This window comes from Sminthopsis crassicaudata, chromosome 2 (genome assembly GCF_048593235.1).
Source record: "Sminthopsis crassicaudata isolate SCR6 chromosome 2, ASM4859323v1, whole genome shotgun sequence".
NCBI classification, from domain to species: domain Eukaryota; kingdom Metazoa; phylum Chordata; class Mammalia; order Dasyuromorphia; family Dasyuridae; genus Sminthopsis; species Sminthopsis crassicaudata.
This window is the reverse complement of record NC_133618.1, coordinates 629020928-629036415: the sequence shown is the minus strand read 5'-3', so window position 1 is coordinate 629036415 and position 15488 is coordinate 629020928. Positions and strand designations below refer to the sequence as shown.

Here is a 15488-nt window from a genome sequence, read left to right as displayed (position 1 = left end):
TTTGAAGTAGCATGTAAACCTAGTCTAAAATAGAAATTGCCAGTGCTTGGGGAAAGTGATAGTGCCAGGATAGCACATTATTTTTCCTTTGCTGTCTGAAAAATTTTGGAGCAATACCTAGTATATTCCACTTTTAAAAGATCATATGAGTTTACTTCATTTTTTTCCTAGATACACAGCTAGTTGTCACAATGTGAATCTGGAGTCCAGAAGACTGGCTTCAAATTTGGCCTCAGACTCTTATTACCTGATTGATTCTGGGCAAGTCGCTTAACCCTTTTGTTTCAATTTCCTCATATGCAAAAGGAGTTGGAGAAGGAAATGGCCAAATGCTCAATGTCTTCCGTGCAGAAAACTCCAGATGGGATTGTCAGGAATTGTGTACAATTGAACTACCACATAGGACAGCATGCTGTTTTCTTGGTTTCTATGTATGGGGTTATAAAAGATAATAATTTCAGTATTGTATTTGAGATAATTTTTTTTGGTGAGCTAATATTTTAAGGTCAGACTCTATGTATTAAGGAGCACATATACTTTGTAAAGTATCTAACATGGGGAATAGCATTCTGTGCATTAGTAAGTTTTCTAGCAAATTATTAGTAGTATGGGATAGTGTTCACAACAATGAATTTTAAGTCTTATAGCGTGAATTCAAATCTTAGTTAAACTTAAAGTGCTGAAACATACTTATGATGGAAATTTTTCTTGAATATTAATGTAATTAATGTAATTAAATTTAACAGGGGTAAGCAACTTGCCCAGGGTCATACAGCTAGGAAGTGTTAAGTGTCCGAGACCAGATTTGAATTTAGGTCTTCCTGACTTCAGAGCTGGTGCTCTATCCACTGTGCCACCTAGCTGCCCCCCTTTTTTTTCTTAATGCTTATTTGTTTTATTTTCAGTTTTGAATTCTTTCCCTCTCCTTTTCCTTCCTTTAATCATTGATTTATCATTGACTTGGCAAGAAAAACAAAATTGATGAGTAACAATATGCATAAATTATGCAAAATTCTCATTGATAATCATGTCCAAAAATTTTTTTTGCTTCATTCTCTTCCCCCCTCCCCCCCCCGGCTGGGGTTAAGTGACTTGCCCAGGGTCACACAGCTAGGAAGTGTTAAGTGTCTGAGACCAGATTTGAACTCGGGTTCTCCTGAATTCAGGGCTGGTGCTCTATCCATTGAGCCACCTAGCTGTCCCTGCTTCATTCTTAAATTCATCCACTCCCTCCCTCTGGAGATAGGTAGTAGCAGTAGCATGCTTCATCATGTATCATGTATCCTTTGAAATTGTAATCAGTCACAGAGTTCCCTACACTTTCAAAGTTAATTATTCTCATTTACATAAATTATTCTCTATATAATATATATGTGTGTATATACATAATATACAGATATACATAATAATGTAATAATATACTGTAGAGAGCCACAACTCTGGAGAAGTATACTTGAAAGAACTATACTTGAAACAAGGTTGTTAATTAAGAGGAATTGATGAGAAGTGGTTATGTAGTTTACATATACTTAGTACTTAGCAAGTTGATGTAATAGTTCACACATATTCAGTATGTTGTAATGATGAAATTGTAATAGGGTATAAGAACTGGGGACAGGAAGTTGGACAGAAGTGAGACTGGCAGCCCTGCAGACTTGACAGAGGAGACTGGTTCAGACTATGACAGACATTGTGAAGGGTACAATACTCTATTCTTGTCCATTTTTGTGGTCTATCCTGCTGAGACAAAGGCCCTTCTGGAGGACCTCAAGAAAGCTAGCTCGAACATTACAATATACAAATTTTCTTTACATAAGTTCTATTCATTTCACTTTGCATCAGTTCATACAAATCTTCCCAGATTTTTTCAAAACCACCTCCTTCATAATTTCTTAGAGCACAATTGTATTCCATTATAGTTATCCCTTCCAAATCCTGGGGGAAAAGAGATGAGGGATGAGGGATCTGGAAAATCCATGTGAAGTATTTGAAGTTTTTTTTTTTCTCCTATTGTAACAGAGAAGTCTTATTTTTTTTCCCCCCTTAGTATTTATTGTGCCTTATTGTAAATTTAGGTTAAGTATTTGGTCATACATTATATTGAGTAAAAATACTAGCCTTTGTTGTTTGCTGGCATTTACAATATTTTTAAAAATTTTAAATTTTAAAAATTTAAAAACAAAATCGTGTATTTTTATAGCATTAAAAAATAAAAGTATGTTGACCTATACTACAGTACATGCATTTTATTTATTTCTGAGCTTCTCAATTTTTGCTGTTATCTGCTGGCTTTTGTATGTCACTTGTAGTTTCTAGGAAACTGCCTCCAAATTCCCACTTACCTTATGCAGATTCCCTGCAGATTCCCCCCCTTGGGGTTAAGTGACTTGCCCAGGGTCACACAGCTAGGAAGTGTTAAGTGTCTGAGACCAAATTTGAACTCAGGTCCTCCAGAATTCAAGGCTGGTGCTCTTATCCACTACGCCACCTAGCCTGCCCCCTTATGCAGATTTACAACATACTGAAACCTTAATGGGGAGAGCTGAAATGTGGAAAGGATAGCTGTACATTCATGTCTCCTTGTTCAACCATGCCCCCGTTGATAGGCACACTTCTTTTCTAAGAACTATTATAAATATTTTTAACATGTGTCCTTTTCTTTCTTGATATCTTTAGTTGCCCTAAATTCTGTATTTTAAAAAATCAGTCAAATGAGAATTCACTTAAGCCAACTATATTTTTAAAATCTTTTTAGGGACACAGCTTCATGATTAGAAAAAGAAGCCTTTATCAGTTAAGCTTTTAACTTAAATATTTTTTATTTAATATCTTTTCTCTTTACTGTATTGGTAACTTCAACATTTGGAATGTTGGTTGGTGTACCTTTGGTAAGAGGTTTCTATTATAGATTATCTTTAAAACAGTACTACAGATTAAAAAAATAAAATTATCTTTTTTAAAAAAAAGATAAATTTAAAAAAAATTTTTAAATTTTAAAAAATTAAAAAAAAATTAAAAAATTTAAAAAATTAAAAAAAAGATAAAATTATCTTTTTAAAAATTTACATTAATCTGTAATTGAAATTAAACAGGATGTCAAGAATATTTTTAAGTCTTCATTTTTTCAGTACTAATTTGTCCTCAAATACTAATCATTTTTACTAATGTAGCACTATTGAAACTGAAGACAGCTCTTTTCTTTCAAATTTAATATCCTTAAATCAGATATGAAAAGAAATTTCACATCTTGACACAGTTTGGGCTTTACTTAGTATTTTTTATTTTCATTTTCATTTACTTTTGCTTCAGCAATTGGAGTTAAATGACTTGTCCAGCTAGTATGTGTTAAGTTTCTGAGGTCAGATTTGAACTCAGGTCCTCCTGACTTCAGGACTGGTGCCCTAACCTACCTAGCTGCCCCCTATTATTTTTCCTTCAAAGGAAGAATTTTGATTGTGGTATAAATCTTCGCCAGCCTGAGAAATTTGTCTTCATCCTTCTGACTAGACAGAGCCAATAAAGGTTTTTTGAATAGCTTGGTAAGACCTTTATCTTAAAAAGGTGATTTTGGCAGTGTGTACCTGGGTAATTTAATCAGTGAAGGGAGTGAACTCGCAAGTTGGTTTGACTTGGAATCCTAACAAAATTTTGGAGCAGAATATTAAAAGGATAGTTAATGAACATGACAGGGTTACTTGACTGTAGATAAAGGAATTGATAAGTTAACCTAGGTTTTGGCAAAGTCATTCATACTATCTTTTGTGAACCAGATGGGGAGGTTTGGGCTGGATGATTAGATTTTAAGAGGTTAAGTGACCAGACCTAGGGAGATAGTCATTAATAATGAAGTATCTGCTTAGAAGGAAGGATGTGATCTTGTACTTGCTTGTTGCCAGTGACATGAATAAATGAGATAGCATGCTAAAAGAGTAACAGGAAGGAATAGTTAACATGTGAATAACAAAATTATCCAGAATCCAAAATGGCCAGGATGAAGGAATGAATCTAATAGAATAATATTTACTAGAGCTATATTTAGTCTTAGGTTTAGGTTTACAAGCCATCTTTACAAGTACAAGGTGGAGATGTCTATAGCAGTTGGCTGAAAAAGATGTGAGAATTGTTGTTTTATAAGGGTAGTATTATAGAAAAACTAATATATGTTTGTGGTCTGTTAAGAGAAGCAAAACATTTAGAATCAGAGAAATGTGCTTCTTCTGTTCTGCTCTACTCAGATCTCATCTATTGTGTAGTTTAGGTATGTCTTCTACATTTTGTGAAGGGCAGTGATGAAATTGAGAATGTCCACAGGACAGAAATCAGAATGGTAAAAGACCTCAAAAATATGACATATAAGGAAGGACCAGTTAAAGGAACTTGGAATGTTTAGCTCAGAGAAGTTAAGAGTAACAAGATGGTTCTTCAGATATCTGAAATTTTCTAATGGGGAAAAAGAAGTAAGATTTTTTTTTTTCTTCTGTTTGGCCACAGAAAGCAGAGCAATGGAATAAAAATTGTAGGTCCATCAATTTATGCTATATATAAAGACATACTAATTGTGAACTATCACAAATTGGAATGGCCCAACTAGGAAATTAATGTGATTCTCTTTGTTAGTGAACTTTGTGGATGACTACTTTTCAAGTATGTTACAAAGGGAATTCCCAGTCAGGTACAAGCTGGACTCTGGTTTCAAAAGGCCCCTTTAAAAATCTTAGGATTTGCTGATAATGTGTACTCACTTTGGAAGGCTTGAAGAAAAGACCCTTGAAGTATTGAAGAAGTTTATGTATATAAAATAAGGGATGAGAGGGTGTTAGAGAAAGGAAAGGAGAAAGAACCATTCATAGAATCTGGGTTGGAATCCCAATTCTCCTGCTGACAGTATGATCTTGAGCATGTGTCTGTATAAATGTTTGTATCTAAGCCCTTGTTTAAAAGAAAATTTTAAATGACTTGTTATATGATAGGTTAAAATGTCCTGTTATATTGATTTTATCAGAACATAGTGCCTGAATTTTAGTTTTAGCTTATCAGACTCGGAGGTATGATTTTTTTTTCCCCCCCTTTAGTTAAGGAATGTATTATTTTCTTGAAACTTACTTTTTGAACTCATAAATATTAGGGATAAATCTTGTAGGAGCCTGATCTCCTGCTAAATAGTTGAGGCATAGCCCTCAAGATCAAGCTAAAAATGTTTTATTTTACTTAGTAGCAAGCATTTGTTAAGTTTCTATTCTGTGCTAGGTATTTTAAGTTCTGGATTTACAAAAGTAAAAAGAAGTAATCCTTATTCTCAAACAGCTTCCTTTCTATGAGTGAGATGGAATGATTTTTTAGCATCTGAGTTGGAGAGGAGGGAAGAAGTGTATGTGATCAGGATAGACTTCCTAAGAATGTTTACACTAGATATTGGAGCACAGTCCAGGTAGTCTTCTCAGGCAGAAGACATAATGGGGTTTATGCAAAATCAAGTGCCCTAATCCTGAAGATTGCCTGGATGGAGCCAGATCATGAAAGGCATTTATGTTTGATCTAAAAGTGGGAAGGACCACTACTCCTCCTTTCCATTCCTCTTGCTCTTGTTCTAAGTGACAGCCAGTATTTTCAGAAACTTCAGTTCTTTGACTTGAAATCCAGCAGGGTTTCCCCCTCCCCTTCCTGTCCCATCCTATTATGATGCAGATAGGTTGTGATCTTAGGGAGCTATGGAAAGCATTGATGAACTAATGCAAAATGGATTCTACAGGATCAGGAAAATAACATGGTGACAATAGTAAAATATTTCAATAATACAGTAATAGCAAAAATTAAAACTTACTACTCATTATTATAAAAATAATACAAGTTTGACCTAAAGATGAGATTAGAGAATAATGGGTTGCTTCTTGTGAAAGTGGGAGGGTATGGACGCATGTGATGTTTTTCTTTTCTGAATATTTTTTTAATTTTTAAAAAATTCTTTGTATTATGGGATGGTTCTCTGACCAGGAGGTGGTGGCTGGAGGGAGAGAAGGGGGATTTGGGTTGGTTATGATTATATTGGGAAATAAAATGACAAAAATCTCACAATTAGAATGTTAAATAACATTGTAAAGTGCATTTTGCCATATACACAGTACTATAGGTGGGTGGTTGATTTTTTTTTTTTGTTTTTGTTTTTGTTTTTGTTTTTGTTTTTGTTTTTGTTTTTAAAGGATACAACACAATACTTTTTATTTACCCCAGAAATGTGGCTATGGGACTACTAGAATTTCCCTGAATTCTGGGTCTTAGGAGTAGATGGACATGAAATTTAAGAGCAAAGACTATCTCTCATTTCTTGGCATTAATTAGGTCTTGCATTTAAAACATTATTTTAAAATAATTATAGGTTTTTAATTTTTATTTTTTAAATTATAGCTTTTTGTTTCCAAAATATGAAAAGATGGTTTCCATCATTCACCTTTGCAAAACCTTGTGTTCCAAATTTTATCTCTCACCCTTTCCCTTAGATAGCAAGTAATCCAATATAGGTTAAATATGAGATTTCTTCTGAACATACTTCCACTATGCAAGAAAGCATACTTCCATGCTATGCAAGAAAGATCAAAAGGGGAAAAAATGGGAAAGCAAAAAACAAAGCAAGCGAACAATAGCAAGGTGAAAATACTGTGTTGTGATCCACATTCAGTGCTTATATTACTCTGGGTAGAGATGGCTCACTCCATCACAAGTCTGTTAGAATTGGCCTGAATTTATTTCATTGTTGAAAAGTCACATCCATCAGAGTTGATCTCATCATTGTATAATCTTGTTATTGTAGTATACAATTTTTTTGGTTCTACTCCATTTAGCATCAGGTAATGCAAATCTTTCAGGCTTTTTTGGAAAATATCCTGCTCATCTTTTCTAATAGAACAATAATAATCCATAACATTCATATACTGTAACTTATCAGCCATTCTCCCACTGATGGGCATCCACTCAGTTTCCAGTTCTATTCTACCACAAAAAGGGCTGCTATAAACATTTTTTGCACATGTGGTCTTTCCTTCCTTTATGATTTCTTTGGAATACAAGCCCAGTAGAAACATCTCATTGCTGGGTCAAAGGGTATGGCAGTGTGATAGGCCTTTGGGCACAGTTCCAAATTACCCTCATGGTTGGATCAGTTCATAACTTCACCAATATGTATTAGTGTTGAGGATTTTAAAGGCAAAATGGACCCACTTGAGTGGGGGTTGTGGTCAGATTTGTGGTTTTTAAAAAATGTTGGCAATTGTTGAAGGGAGAGCTTGGAAGTAAAATTATTAGGCTATATAATTATTGGAATAGTTCAGGTGAGACGTGATGATGCGGTAGTGATCTGTGGCATAGAAAGATAAATGTGAGATGTTGTAGAGATATTACTAATTTTAGATTGTAGTCAGACTCATTACATTCTAGATTTGGATTTTGGTGTGTGGCCTATATTTGGGAAAATAGGGCAAGGAGCATTTGACTTGGTACTCTTCTCCTTTTTTGTATGCCTCTTTATAAGGTACTCATTGTCTTTATGCTATCCTATGTGCACATATTTTTAAAAATGATTTTAGTTAAGGGAGATGAGATGAGATACTGGATAGCTTGATGTGGTAAGATAGTGTAAAAAAGACTTTGGATATGGACATGTTTGAAAGGAATAAGGAAGGAAATAGAAAAAGAATGATTGAGAGGGCAATCTGCTGCAGAAAAATGGGAGGAAGTAGAATCAAGGAGTATGTGTAGAGGAGTTGACTTTGGCAAAGAAAAGGATAACTTCTGCCAGAGGATGGGGAATTAGATTTTAAAAGCAGTTTTATATTTAGGAAGCAAAACTCACTCCTCTGTAGAATAAGAGGAAAACAAGTCAAACAAATTCCTTCTAATTCATTTATGAATAGCCTTCACTGGTTAAGAGGAGGCAGGCTTATTGCCTTGGGGATCTCCTATAGATAAGTTTTGTTTTTTTTTTTTTTTTTTTTTAATAACAAATACTTGTTTTCTTATTATCCCAAATTCAAGTGATTCCTTGTAAGTACTGTTTTATTTTGACAGCCTTGGTAGAAGAGTTTCAGCTGTTAGTTTTATACTGGAGTTATATAGAACAACATTTTGGTTTTTTGTGAATTTTTTTTTCTCTTAAATATGTTTTGATGAGAAAAAAATGCTCCATTTTGAATTTTTTTTGTCTTTTTAGTCTTTAAAATGTTTAGTTTTTATTAATAACTTGTTTTTGCAACACATTCATTTCCAAATAATTTCTGTCATCTTTCCTCTTTCTATCAAACCATCCATTGTAACAAAGAATAAGAAAGAGAAGAAAAAAAATTGGGCAAAACCAATGTAACCTGTGAGATTATATGCAGTAGCTAACTAGACTGACACACCGTTGTAATGCTCTTAGCAGTTTTCTAGGGCCACCTTTGATCAGTTGGTGTTTTCATTTTTGTTGAAGTCATTGTCATTATTTTTGCTAGTATCTGTTTACTTAGCATAAATTCTTAAAAATCTTTACTGTGCTTGTCTGATTATTTTTTATGGTGCAGTAATAAATAGTCCTTTACATTAATGTTCCACAGTTTGTTGTTGTTCACATAACAGTCTAACACACTCATTCTCCTTTCTTTCTTAAGGAGTTCAGCATCTGATTCACACTTTATCTCTTTTCTGCAGATTGGTTCTTATCCTTGAGAACTTCACATAAATCTACAAAGATGCTCACTCACAATCTAAAAATTTTCAGTTTTTTACTGTATTTGACCTTATACTCCTGTTATTGCCATTCACCCCTTCTAGCCCTCTGCTTTTCCTCATTAAAACCTTTGTTCTCTTTACCTATAGCAGTACTGTCAATCCATTGCGTGACAAAGATTAACTTTTCTAACCTATAACCCAATAGCCGTTTTAAATATATACTGTCTTATAATAATCTTAAATCCCTTGTCTCTTGTCTTGTCCCTGCTCTTCTTTTGCCAGACTTTATTTAGCCTTTGGATTAGTCCCAACATTCTTTACTCCTATTCACAAACCTCAGAGTAATGCTAGGGGAATTTTGTAATTATATCACCTGTGTATCTTATAAATTGATGTTATCCCTCTTCAACTGGACCCTTATTGCAACAATACTGCTTTAATTTCTCCCTAATGAATTATGTCTCATTTCCCAAATAAGACATTCCAGACCTCTTTATATTGTTACTTGCATGCTCCCCTCTCTGCCCCCTTATTTTACTGAGAAAATGGTTCCATTCACCATTGACTCCACTTCTGATTTTTCATCTCAGCAACACATCTCCCACTCTCACTCTCCCCACCCTCTGGCATAGGTTACCCTTTTCTTTGCCCAAGCCACCCCTTCAGTTTTCTTCCTCCCATTTTTCTCCAGCAGTTGTCCTCTCAATTATCTTTTTTGCAACACCTGTGAACTTCCTACCTTCACAAAAAGGTAGTTAGGGAAGTCTTCTCATGTCTCTTCATTAGAGTTACATTTGATTTTTATATTTTATTGTGTTGACTTCTTATTTATTTTAGGAGTCTGTCGGTCTTTCCATTTACATTGTTTTAGTTACTGTGTATATTTTTATAGACTCTGATGACATCAGACTGTATCAGTTCATATAAATCCTTTTTATATTTTTCTTTGTTTATCACACATTATTTGTTGTTTAGTCATTTGTTCTCCCCTCTTTCCCCCATCATTGTTGTTCCTCTATTTGGGATTTCCTTGGCATAGATACTGAAAGTAACTTACCCAGAGTCAGTCATGCAGGTAATAAGGGTCTGGTACCAGATTTGGAAGATATCTTCCTAACTCCAGGCCTGGAACTCTAATCACTTCATAGTAATATTACATTCACATACTAAAGTTTGTTTAATCATTCTTCAATTGATGAGTGTCTACTTTGTTTTCAATTTTTAGCTATCACAAAAAAGTGCTGCTATTAATATTTTGGCCCTTTTCCTCAGCATTGGAATCCTTGGGTTATAAGCCCAGTAATATAATCTCTAGTTCAAAGATTAAGGATAGTCTAGTCACTTTATTTGCATAATTCCAAATTGCTTTCCAAAATGGTTGTACACTTTTCACAGTTCAAAGGTTAAAGATATTCTAGTTACTTTATTTTCATAATTCCAAATTGCTTTCCAAAATGGTTGTACTCTTCACAGTTCCACCAACAATGTATTAGTGTGTCCACTTTTCCTAAAACCTCTTCATCATTGACAGTTGCCATTTATTGTCATTTTTGCCAATTTGCAGGATGAGGTAAAGCTCAAATCTAAGAATAAAGCTATCCTCAATTCCTCTTTTCACTTCTCAACTCTATGCACTGCTGCTTCAAATCTCATCGCTCAACTGAAACTGCTCTCTCCAAAGTTGAAAATATTCAACTTTGATAATCTCATCAGCTCTAGAATGTCAGCTACTAGATGACTCCAGGAGATGTATGTCCAATCTCAGGTTCTTCCTTTATTTTCCCACATTATCAATTAATTTTTGGACTTTTCAAAGTGGAGGCATGTAAATTTTCATTAGGTACAAATCTGATTGTTTCTATTTTGCTTTCAAGATCTATGAAACTTAGCCCAAATTTGTCTTTACATTGTTAATGGACATTATTCCCTTTCCTATATTCAAGTATTTACCCAAATTTTGGTCTTTTCTTTGTTCATCCAAGATGACACTGTATGTCCTGTTTCTGTGCCTTTGTTTTTTGTTGGTCACCCCATTTCAAAATGCATTTCTTCCTATATTCATAGTTACTCTTCTTAATTCAAAATTACTTTCCTAATTGTGGTTGAATAGTCATATTGGTCATATTTCTAAATAAGCTTTGATACTCATTAATAGGCAACACTTTTTCTGTGAATTGTTTGTTCATGTCTTTTATTTATTTATTGGTGCATTTACCTATTTACTATTCCAAACCAATAATCACTTTGACCTGCCCCATAACTTTACTTCCTTTTCTTCCCATACTATCTAATGTTTAAAGAGAGAGATTAGGTGAATGTTCTCTACCGCAGGACCCCTTCACTTTAAAAAGGAGAGTTTGTGTTACATTTGTGTTTTCTGCTATTTTCTTTTATTGTTGGAAGTTTAAAAAAAGCCTTAGGAAACTTGAGTAAAGCAGAAAAAAGATGAGCATATATTCAGTGAATGCCAACAAATGTACAGATCGGTAGGTGAGATCAATATAGTTACATGTAAGACCTATTTGTTGAAAGCACTGTTAATTTATAAGAGGAAGATCAAACTTTGTATAGGGAAGTTTCTGTTCTCATTCTGCTCTCAAATGTTAAGGTGATAGAAGTATCAGAGCCAAAATAAAAATCATATAAGCTTAATAAGTTTTGCTAAGTAGTATCGAGATTATGTAGAAATTCTGATGATTGTTCATTAAGGATATGAATTTAAGAGCCTTAAGCTACAGTATAAATAGAAATTGTTTTTGTTATTTGTATCCCCTAACAAAATTCTTGGTATGTGTTAAGTCCTTGATAAATTTATGATTGATTAAAAATAAAGGTGATTTAATTTTAATCTTAAAATGGTTTTAGCTTTTTGATATGTTAAATATCTTTTCATAAATGTCTTTTTATAAGTATTTTGGTATTCCTTCCTCGTGTTTTATATCTATTAATTTATGTGGTTTTTTGTTTTTTTTTTTTCTTTTATAGACAAAGTGCAGAATTTTAACGACAATGAAAAGAACAGTCACTTTATTTACAAACATATTGAAAGTGGTAATAAGCAATCTAACCTTGAAACTACAGCCATTTCTGGAATCAAAATTGAAGCCAAGGATTCATATGATACTTGGGATTCCCAAATTGGGAAAAGGTCAGACTCTCCATCAGAAATGTCTCAGACCAAGGTATCCCTACGAACTGGTTTATATGAATGGGATGATGTTGCAGATAACAGACCAGGAGATTTTATTTTAAGTTTGGGTAGTGATCATCATTTAGAGATAAAGAAAGAGGAGTTTACAGGTAAAGATGAAATGGGAAATCTACAAGAAGCCATTAATGAAGACCTTCTGCAGAGTGTTCTCAGGCCAAGCAACTGTAGGACGTATTGTAGGTCCGGCAAAGCAAAATCATCACAAGGGGCATCACACTTTGATAAGCTAATGGATGGCACTAGTCATTCTTTAGCCAAAGCAAATAATGAGTCAAATCAAGATGGTCTGAATCCAGTTCGAAAAGTTGGTGTAAGTTGTGGGACCAGTTTCAGAGGGACGGTCGGACGGACTAGAGACTACACTGTTCTGCATCCATCTTGCCTATCAGTTTGTAATGTTACCATACAGGATACAATGGAGCGGAGCATGGATGAATTCACTGCAGCAGCCCCTACGGACTTGGGTGAAGCTGGTCGCTTAAGAAAGAAGACAGATATAACCACCACCAAGACCACCACTAGACATCGACCCAGCAATACCAAATCCAAAAAGGATGTTAAACTTGAATTTTTTGGGTTTGAAGACAATGATGAGGCAAAAATTGATGAAGGAGGTTCTGGAAGTTCTAATTACAAAATTAAATATTTTGGATTTGATGATCTCAGTGAAAGTGAGGATGAGGATGAGGATGACTGGCAAGTAGAAAGAAAAGCAAGCAAAAAAAGAACTAAATCAGCCCCATCAGTCTCCTTTCAGCCTCCTGCAGAAAGCAATGATAATTATTCCCAGGATAGTCAATCTAATGCAAATCCAGGTAAGTGATTTTAAAAAATTAATACTAATATTAAAGAAAGGTTAAAATTATTTGCAGATTTTCAAATAGAATGTTAATGTGTTTTACAGAATCTTAAAGCACTATATGTGATTGCTATCATTAGACCAAATTATGCCCCCCTCCCCCATTTTTTTTTTTTTTTTTCATTTTTGAATATAGATTTTTGTTTTATTTTTAGCCTGAATCTATTTTTCCTCTAGAGAAACTTCATTGGGAAAACACCAATATACATGAGTGCACTCCTTATGAAAGTTGATGCAGAGTAATTACCAGCAGTAATGAGAGGTTTCAAAACTTGCCCAGGATTACACAGGAATTGTGTGTCAGGAGGACTTCTTGACCCTCAGCCTGACTCTTTGTCTAATATACTGAACTTCCTTATAATATCTTTAACCCCATTTATGCCTCTTACAGATTTAAACATTTTCACAATCAAAGTGTAGGAAGCATTTTAATGGTCAGTTCTCAATTAGGGAAAGCCACTTGCTTGTTGGAAATGTTTTTTTTTTCAGGTGTTTTTCATTCTACCATTAGTATTTAAAAAATTATAAGTGGGAGAAAAAATTTAAATGTAGATTTCAGTATTTTCTCTTTAGATTTATATTACAATAAAAATACTGATTTTAATTTGATTTAGTTGTGTCTCACTGTAGGTGATTCTGTCTATGGATTTTCTGGGCAAAGATGCTGGAATGGTTGGCAATTTCCTTTTCTTATGCATCTTCATTTTTCAGATGAGAATTGAAGCAAATAGGGCTTTAGTGATTTACCCAGGAACTCATAGCTAGTGTCTGAGTTCAAGTTTGAACTAAGGATGCTGAATTAGTTAGGCACAGTGGCTTTACCTAGCTGCCTCTAACTTCAGCTTTAGATTCTAACTTCTGAGTTAAACAGTTGGTTTTCAGTGAAGAAAGTAGCCCTCATCCTTCCCAAGTAAAACACTCAATCTAATCGAAATTGACTTTTAAAAAATCCGGGTGTCTTTATTCAGCTATTTGTTCACAATTCAACTTGAAGGATATAGGAAAGCTTGATTTTTTTTTTTTTTTTTTTTTTTTAAGATGTTGGACCCAAGACCTTAGTAACTTTTTTACAGATTTTATTATACCTCAGAACATAAACCAAGAAAGATTCCCATTATGCTATGTATAAGGTCAAGTAAACACAAAAATTCTACATGTGTAGGGGACCATCTAGTTCATCCTCTGTTTGAAAGGAATTGCCACTATATCATAACCAAAAGTGTTCTTGCCAGTTTCTTCTTGATGTACCCCAATGAGAGAAAACATAACATTTTTTGAGACAACCCATTCCACTTGGGGGATAGGTCTAATTGTATTAAACCAAAATGACCTTTTTGCCACTTTTATGCTTTGACCTTTAGGGCCAGACACAAGTCTAATTCCTTTAGAGATGTAAAAAATAGTTATGTCCCCTCTCTTGTCTAAACATTCCCGTTTTCATTAGCTCATTCTTACATGAAATAGATTCAGGGACTCAACACCCTGGCTACTTTTCTTAGACCCTCTATAATTTATCAATGTTCTACTTAAAATTGTGTCCAAAACTGAACACAGTACTCTAGTTGAGCTCTGACCAGGGCATCTGGAAGTGATGCCTCTTTTAAGGCAACCAAAGGTTTCATTAATTTTTTTTTCTGCCACATTATATCACATGGCTGACTTACTGAACTTGTAATTCATTAAAAATTTTGGCTCTTTTTCGAGACAGCTGCTATCTGACCATGCCTCTCCTACCTTATACTTGTGGAGGTGATATTTTGTGTGTCAGAAGACTTTATATTTATCCCTATGGATTTTATTTTATTTAGATTTTTCCCCAGTGCTCTAGCCAAACACAATCAATAGTTTTTGGATCATGACTTAGTATGTGTTAGCTGTTCCTCTGAACTTTGTCATCTGCTCATCTGCCATGAATTGCCATCTGTGTCTTGATCTGGGCCATTGATAAAATTGTAAAATAGGGCCAAGCACAGATCACTGAGATTCTCCACTAGAAATCTCTTGCCACATTAATGTTGAATCATTAAAAATTGCTATTTGACGTTAGTAGCATTAAGCTGGTTCTTAGTCCATCTGGATATTTTATCTAATCCACACCTTATCCACCAGAATAGTATTAGACACTTTATCAATAAGGTTTTCCTAAATGCCATTAACATTTCCTGTGAGAAAGGGAAATGAAGTTATTCTTGTGACCTATTCTTAATAAAATCAGGCTGATATTTGTTCTTATTTCTTCCCTTTCTTCCCCTGTTAGAAAATTGAAAATTGAAAACTTTCTCCATTCTTACCCTTTCCTGTTTGCTACAACCTCTTTTCTATATGAACTGTGGTTCAGAAGTCACATGTGCCCCTTCTTTCTGAATCTGAGGATGTAGTTCATGTGACTAAAATTGATTTGAATTTTTTGATAGTAGTCAGGTGCTCTCTCAATTTGACAAGATTCTTTACAACTGTACAAGCATAGCCTAAACTTTGATATGTCATAATAAACTGGAAAGACTTCTGGCAAGAGATTTTTCTCTTGAAAGCTTATCTTGAACTAAGAGAAAAATATCAAAATATCAAGTAGGGGATTATCATTTTTCATCTACTTCAATTTATGAGGAAAAAGAGGAACATACTGGTTTTTAATAGTCAGTAAACAAAGTACCTGTTACATACCAAGCATTGTATTAAACACTGAGAATGCAAAATTAGATGGCAGTTTTTGCTCTAAAA

General features: G+C 34.2%; 1 protein-coding gene across 3 annotated transcripts in view; it reads left to right on the top strand.

Annotated features, from left to right (window-relative positions):
* WAPL (WAPL cohesin release factor) overlaps positions 1 to 15488 on the top strand; it is an 85058-nt gene that overhangs the window by 18506 nt on the left and 51064 nt on the right. For all 3 annotated transcript variants that reach the window (XM_074296392.1, XM_074296390.1, XM_074296393.1), the window contains exon 4: positions 11683 to 12723. In XM_074296392.1, coding sequence (XP_074152493.1) covers positions 11683 to 12723 — 1041 coding nt within the window. The remainder of the gene's footprint in view (positions 1 to 11682; positions 12724 to 15488) is intronic.